General features: G+C 48.9%; 1 protein-coding gene across 1 annotated transcript; it reads left to right on the forward strand.

The window, feature by feature from the left end:
- Nucleotides 1-420: 420 nt before the first annotated feature.
- Nucleotides 421-5,822, forward strand: Timm22 (translocase of inner mitochondrial membrane 22). Its single transcript, XM_048366373.1, has 4 exons — nucleotides 421-690; nucleotides 2,453-2,649; nucleotides 3,617-3,689; nucleotides 5,610-5,822. Exons 1-4 carry the CDS (start codon nucleotides 453-455, stop codon nucleotides 5,684-5,686), a joined length of 585 nt encoding a protein of 194 aa, XP_048222330.1. The 5' UTR covers nucleotides 421-452; the 3' UTR covers nucleotides 5,687-5,822.
- The last annotated feature ends 2,077 nt before the right edge of the window (nucleotides 5,823-7,899 follow it).

Below are 7,899 nucleotides of genomic sequence, written 5' to 3' on the forward strand. Positions count from 1 at the left end.
TGAAAAGGGCAGTGGAAGGCACACGCCCCCTTTCGGTTCCCCTGAGCACTGCAGCGAGACGGTGCGCTCCTGCTCTCTGCCTGCCTGTCAAAAATGCCAGGGCTCCCGAAGCCGTCGCGAGCGTATGCGCAGGGCTTCCTGGGAAATGTAGTTGGACGTTCGAGTTTGAACTATAAATCCCAGTATGCACCGCGCTGCACGTTTTTCTGGTAAATCTGAATCTTGTTTGGCTGCGCTGTTGGCAGTAATGCAAAAGTCTGGTTCTGTGCTTTCAAGAAGCTTTTGTGGAACGTGACAGTTCTTTCACTGGGGGTGCATGTGCCGAATTCGGGTTTTGTAGCTTCCCCGACCTGGCGAATCTGCCGTTGGCGCACAGTGGCTGGCTTCTCGGGCAAGCGTGTGGAATCTGCTGCGGGGAGAAAGAAGCGAGGTTGCTTGAGCCTGCTGCTGTCATGGCGGCGGCCAGCCCCATTGCGGGGAGCTCGGCGCCGGAGGCAGCGGGTTCCCCTGAAGCCCCGCTGCAGTACAGCCTTCTCCTGCAGCACTTGGTAGGCGACAAGCGTCAGCCGCGGCTTCTGGAGCCGGGCAGCCTTGGCGGGATCCCGAGCCCGGTCAAGAGCGAGGAGCAGAAGATGATCGAGAGGGCGATGGAAAGCTGCGCCTTCAAGGCGGCGCTGGCCTGCGTGGGAGGTGAGGCGAAGCCGGGGGATGGGGGTCCGGGGTGCGGGCGAGGACCCGGGGCCATGTCTTCTCCTGACCCCAGGTTCGCTTTTGTCGGTGGCGGTTGGGTCGGAGAAGCCAGATGCAGGTTGAGTGACTGCGTTCCCTCAGTCGTCCATTGAAGTGGTTTGTACGCCGCTGCGCTGCCCCAAGAGGTGGGAGTCCGGAAGGAACGCGACGAGAGCCTGGTTCTCTTGAAGCTCCTGAGGTTTCATGAGCTGGGGTGGGCCGGGGGGATAGCGGAGAGAGATGGAGAGAGAGCCGGGCTGAAGAGTGCTGCGGGCGTGGAGCCTGGAGTGCAGATAAGTAATGACAACGGTCCTTAATGCAGAGACTAGAGATTTGAAAACCAGAAGGGCCAGAGTGACTAGCCAGCCGACAGAAGTAGTGGTTTTGGTGGTAGTGGTGGCTTTTTAAGAAAAAAGTAATCTTTTGAGGACCTGAGAATGTATACCCTACCCTACCTCCTGTGTTTTGCAGATGAGTTTAAATTTCATTGAGAATCATCGATGAATATAGCCTGGTATAGATGACTCATGCCTGTAATCTAGAGACAGGAGGATTGCAGTTTGAGGCAAGCCTGGGCAGAAAGCTTGAGATTCTACTTGGAAAAGTAAGCAAAAAGAGATGGAAGCATGGCACAAGTAGCAGAACACTGGCCAAGTTAAAGCAGATTTTTGTTTGTTTGGTTTTGTCTTTTTTGCCAGTCCTGGGGCTTGAACTCAGGGCCTGAGCACTGTCCCTGGCTTCTTTTTGCTCAAGGCTGGCACTCTGCCACTTGAGCCACAGTGCCACTTCTGGCTTTTTCTATATATATGTAGTGCTGATGAGTTAAACCAAGGGCTTCATGTGTACCAGATGAGCACTTTACCACTAGGCCATATTCCCAGCCCCCAAAGCAGATTTTTTTTTTGGCCAGTCCTGGGGCTTGGACTCAGGGCCTGAGCACTGTCCCTGGCTTCTTTTTGCTCGAGGCTAGCACTCTGCCACTTGAGCCACAGCGCCACTTCTGGCCGCTTTCTGTATATGTGGTGCTGGGGAATTGAACCCAGGGCCTCATGTATACGAGGCAAGCACTCTTGCCACTAGGCCATATCCCCAGCCCCCCAAAGCAGATTTTTAAAAAGTATAATACAGACAAAACAAGTGACTGGAGTTACTGGAAAGAAGGAGCCAGAGTGGAGAAGTTTGAGAGGACAGATGTCATGACTTTACTCATGACCTTGAAGTGATGAGGAAACATCCACATGGCAAAGTCCAGTTGTCCATCAAGGTCACATGTGGACAGCAATGCAGGAATTCCCATTTGATAGCTGTGTGACCTTGGGGGATGTAACTTAACCTCTGAGGTTTGGTTTCTTTATCTATAGGAAGGAGGAGGTTATTGTGAAGAATAAGGGAGACAATGGCTGAGTGTCTCTGAGCTAGGTGGCTGTGATGAGGGTCACCGTGATCAAGGGAGCAGGTTACAAAGTTGATAGATGAACTTTGAGGGTGGTGGTTGGTTTCATCTGAAAGTGTGTTGAGAAGACAGAGTTAAAGACAGAATGACAAAAAGAGTTCGGAAGTGAAAGGAGGAAGACATTCTAGAGCAGACTGAGAGGACATACAGAGAATTGTGTGGGGTAGAGGCCAGATAGGAGAGATGGGAATAAGACCGTATGGTTGAGAGCCAAAATGTCATCTTCAACTGTGCTCCCCATGCAGTAACACACCTTCTGTTTGCTTGTAGGATTTGTTTTGGGAGGCGCCTTTGGGGTGTTTACTGCCGGCATTGATACCAACGTAGGCTTTGACCCAAAGGACCCCTACCGTACACCAACTGCACGAGAAGTTCTCAAGGACATGGGGCAGAGAGGAATGTCCTACGCCAAAAATTTTGCCATTGTGGGTGCCATGTTTTCCTGCACTGAGTGTTTGGTAGAATCTGTAAGTGTCTGTTTCCCAAGAAATCTTTGCCAGCTTTTATCACACTTCTTTTAAAGAGAAATGCTCTTAATGTTTTTCCTGGAGTGCAGATAAGTAATGTCAGGTACTGTGCAGACTCTCCAGGGTCCTGCTGCTATGATGTTCGCACCCTGTAGCCACCAGTATTGTGACCCAAGTAGACCTCTTTGCTGTATAACTTGGAAAAAAAAAAAGACACAGGTGGCTCATGCCTGTAATCCTAGCTATTGAGGCTGAGCTCTGAGGCTCGAGGTTCAAAGCCAGGCAGGGCAGGGTCTTTTATCTCCAACTAACTACCAAAAAGCTGGAAATGGTGTTGTGACTCCAAGTGATAGAGCACTTGTTGAGCATAAAAGCTCAGGACAGCATCCAGGCCCTGAATTCAAGCCCTGGGCCATGTGCAAAAACAAATGAACAAACAAACCAAGAAAATCGTAACAATCCATATTGTATCGCCATAAAATAGTCCCTTAAGAAAACTGTGTGTGTTTATGATAGGCGCTTGCTTTACAACTATTTTTGTGCTAGGTTTGTAACTTGGCTTTGTGCATGCTAGGCAAGCCCTGTGACCACTGAGATAAAGACCCTGGCTAGTTAATGAAAAGCCTGTGTGGTAGTGTCTTGCACTTAATCACAGCTCTTGAGAGGCCAAGGCAAGAGAATTTTGAGTTCAAGGACAGCCTGAGTTTCCTAGTGAGATGTCTCAACAACCAAACAAATCATTTCCAGAAGGACTTACCGGAGGAGAACTTAGGAAAGAATTCCCATGGCTTCTCAAAGGCTGCATTTGGTTTCGGCACAATGGAGCCACCTGCAGGCAGCATCTATGAACACCTTCAGATTTTAGGAACTATACTTGGGGAAAGATGAGGTTTCCTTTGGGTAGGGACACAGCCAAGTAGAGGCTTGTCTGCTTCTCTGGCTCTGAACTCAGCCTCTCCACCCACAGTATCGGGGCAAGTCTGATTGGAAGAACAGTGTCATCAGTGGCTGCATCACCGGAGGAGCCATTGGTTTCAGAGGTTAGTGTTGTTCTCCAGTGCTTTTCCTTTATATCCTGACCAATGTGTTGATGTGGACATTGCCAGTGTAGACACTTGCTAGTGTCTATACCAGGATTTCTGTCTTTGGCACTACTGCCATTTTGGACCAGCTAGTGTTTGCTGGGTTTGCAGGGCATGCATTGACCCTATGCATTGTGGGGTCTTTAGACAGAAGCTAATAGCATCAACTGAAAGTGTCTCCCAATTCTCCAAAGTTCCCCACTATGAGCCCCTCATAGCTCTTTCTAAGAAAATAGAACTGTCCTCTTCTGAGTATATGGGACAGATTCCTCATAGTGAGGACACCGGAGTGTATTGGTGAACTACCATCTTTTTTTCCTGTGTGTGAGCTGGTACTGGGGCTTGAACTCCTGGCCTTTTGCTCTCACTTGGCTTTTTCCCTTCAAGCTTGCACTCTGTCGCTGCAGCTCTACTTCTGTGGCAGCCACTCAGCCCTGAGCAGCGCATTTGTCTATATGCAAAACTGGGCTCAGCTCCCAGGCACTTTTCTTAATTTTACATAGTTTTCAATTTTCTGTTTGTTTCGCAGTACTGTGGATAGGGCCCAGGGCTTACAAATGACAACCATGTTCTCTACCACTGAGCTACACTCCAAGCCCCAGCTGTCAGTTTTAATTTTGTATATACATTTTAACAGCAATGTCTTTTGCAGTTGGAGATTCTACCCATTAAAAATTTAGTACAGGGCTGGGAATATGGCCTAGTGGTAAAGTGCTCGTCTTGTATACATGAAGCCCTGGGTTTGATTCCTCAGCACCACATATATAGAAAAAGCCGGAAGTGGCACTGTGGCTCAAGAGGCAGAGTGCTAGCCTTGAGCAAAAAGAAGCCAGGGACAGTGCTCAGTCCCTGAGTTCAAGCCCCAGGACTGGCAAGAAAACAAAACCAAACAAAAAAAAAATCAGTCCAGGTGCTGATGGCTCATGCCTGTAATTCTAGCTACTTAGGGCTGAGATCTGAGGATCAAGGTTCAAAGCCAGCCCCTGGGCAGGAAAGCCTTTGAAGGTCCTTTTGATATGCTTCATTATATATAGTCCTATGCACTTAGTGGGACTCTTTATGTCCAATTAACCTCCAGAAAACTGGAAGTGGAGCTGTAGGCAAAGTAGTAGAGTGTTAGCCTTGAGCAAAAGAACTCAGGGACAGTGCTCAGGGCCAAAGTTCAAGTCCTACAATTGGAAAAAAAAATGCAGTACAGGTATTCTAGAAAAGTTAGATTATCAATTGTAAACAACCAAGAAATGTATCCCAGCACTTCTCCCAGCTTATCAGAAGGCCTCATGGTCCCCAGTGTCCTAGATGCAGTGTGTTCCTGGGACACTGTCCATAGGTAACACCCTGACTTACCAGAGTAAAATGTCACTGGCTTCCTGTGAGTGTATGGTTTGCTGTCATTGAAGCCTGCTTTTGCTCCTGTGGCCATGTGTGATTTATAGAGTGACTTCTCCTTTGGTCTTCATGCTGCTCCACTTTGTCAGGGCCTCTGAGAAGCTCAACTGCCCCCAGGACTGCTTTGATCACTTTCCCAGGAATTCATTCCATAAACAGATTGGGTAAAGGCCATATGCTTTCATTTGATTCCAAGGGCTGTTTCTTTTAACCAGTTTCCTGCCTGTGAGGGCTATTTCCATAAGACTGGAAATAGTAATTCTTTGGAATGAGAAAACTTAGGCAGATGTACAGTTAGATGAAGGACACTGGCTTGGATCACATTTACTGCTTCATTGAAGTCTTACAGCTATCCTAGATGGCCTTCCTGCAGTAACTACACATGTGTGAATTGGGCACTTTGTATCTGTGAGTGTACACTGGTGCATGCAGCCTGAGCTCGCATCTGTCACCATGGGTCAAGTAACATTGCCTGTGTTTGCTTTACAGCTGGTGTAAAGGCCGGGGCCATTGGCTGTGGAGGTTTTGCTGCTTTCTCTGCTGCAATCGATTATTACCTCCGGTGAGAGGAATGGTCTGGGGTAAGGAGATGGCTGGCCAGGATGGAACTGGTCTTTGGAGGACAGTTTTCTGTACTACTTGGCATTGCTTCAGGAGTAATGGAGCCCAAGCACTGGTTTTTCCCTCATACAGCTGATGGTGTGAGAGAGATACCAGGTTCTCTGCCTCCAGCCTGCATTGCAGCCACTGTGCTGCTCCTGGACTCCAGCCAGCGGCCAACCTATGTCAGATGGTCTCCTTCAAGCAGGTCAGGAGGTAGCGGGTCGACTGTGAGTTATATTCCACCCATGCTCAGTCCTGACCACATCTAACTCACTAAGTTGTTTGGTGCTGTGGGTACAGAAGTGGCAGCGTTTGCCCAGACCCAGAAAGCTCTTCTGCCTTGCAACTCTGTGCAAGGATCGGACTTGTACATTAGGGCAGGGAAAAGTACATTTATGCCATCCAGCCAATGATGTCATTTTCTTTAGTGTTTTGCCATCCTTGTTAAAAAAACAAACATATATATGTTCATATTATAGTTTGAAGAGTTGGTTTATTTTTATCTAGATTCCACAGTCCCCCCAAATGGCGCCAGAGGGCCCCAAGAGTGACAGTGGGAAAGGGATAACCTTGAGAAGTCTGGCAATGTGACACTCACAAACTTGTCATGTAGGGCAGGCCTCTCACCCAAAAGCCTATCCTGGCTGTTGTGTAGCTATGTAGTTTCACTGCCTTGGCCTGCCCTGCCCTGCCCAGCTTGCTGAACTGTGGTCACATTCAGGCTCAGGCCCAAGCTCAGTTCTGGTCTGGCCATAGTAGCTAGCAAGATGAGCTGCTATTAATAGGCTGCTCCCACTACCCTTGTCCAGTCTTTTTTAACCTTATAGTCTTCCACTGCTGGCAATTGTTTAGCCTAATTGTGTACCATGGCCAACACAGCCTTTTGTGGTTGGCTGCTTTTCTTGGGTGTATTTGTGGAGATCAAGTTGATGACTTAAGAGTTTGCCTCTTGCAGGCTAGGCTGGTGGTGTGGTGAATGCTATGTAAGGCTGTATCCAGCCAGTGGTCCTTTTTTCTTCCTACTGTACTGTACCTCCTCTGCTTTTACTTTGTTTGCTTTCTTCCTAATTTGCCCTATCTCTTAGCCTACCCACCCTAAGCCAGAGCTAGACTGGGTTTCTGCATGCAGGCATCCCAGTGTCTGTTTGTATGTGAGTGACGATGTCAAATCTGGCTGGTGACAGTTTCCTTGGCTTGTGTTCACTGTTTCCTAGGGAGCATGAGCTAGTGCATGGGGCTCCCGGCCTTCTAGCAAATTCTTGCTTTGCATTGTGAGGGAACACCCCCACCCCCACCCCGGCCTTGCACCTTGGCTCTCTCCTGTGAGGCACTCTGTAAGACGCCCATCCCATCCTCACAAATCTGAAGACTCCGTCATCACCAGGCCAGGCAAAGTGAACAAATTATTTACTACACTGTCCCAAAACACTTTTTCCCTGAGACTATTTGAAGTGAGGGCAGTCAGGCATCCCTGTCTGGTACTTGTGGAAGTGAGGGCTGGGCTGGCTTTACCAGCTCTTATGCACAGGAGACCCAACACCAGAAATGCTACCCTGGCAACTGTATTGGCAAAGATGAGCCTGGAGGCTGTCAGTAGCCCTCAGTTCTACAAGCTAAGCCTTGTCCACATGAACTGTTGAATCAAGAAAGGAGATGAATAGCTTCCTGTTTCAGACAGCTGAGGAGCCAGTATGAGCTCATAAACCAAACAGCAATCTGCAGAGACATCTGTTCTCCATCTCCAGAGTAAACACTGCAGAAGATCAGGTCGATGGGGGCCTATGTGAACCCCATTGTCTCTCCTCAAGGAGGGTGGCACTCTAGGAGATGCAAGTCTCCAAAAAGCAGGTTAGAACAAAAGGCTTCCCCAAAGATGGTGCTCCAGGACACTGATGGCAAGCTTTGTGGAGAGACGTGCGCTTCATGAACTACACCCGGTGACAGCAGCAGCCGGACCAGCAGCAAGCCGATGCTTGTGTGAAGAGCAAGGAGGCTTGCCCCCCCACCCCCCGCCTCCAACCCACTGCAGCCCCCACAGGCCAAAGGGAGGCTTAAGGACAGCAAGGTAAACAGGTTCCTAGAAACACATCTGGATGCAGCTGGAAGAGTTAAATATTTAGATTAGTGCTGGGCCTTCCCTGGACTATTGAGAACACAAACATCCACACCACAGGGC

This window comes from Perognathus longimembris, chromosome 17 (genome assembly GCF_023159225.1).
Source record: "Perognathus longimembris pacificus isolate PPM17 chromosome 17, ASM2315922v1, whole genome shotgun sequence".
Lineage (NCBI taxonomy): Eukaryota > Metazoa > Chordata > Mammalia > Rodentia > Heteromyidae > Perognathus > Perognathus longimembris.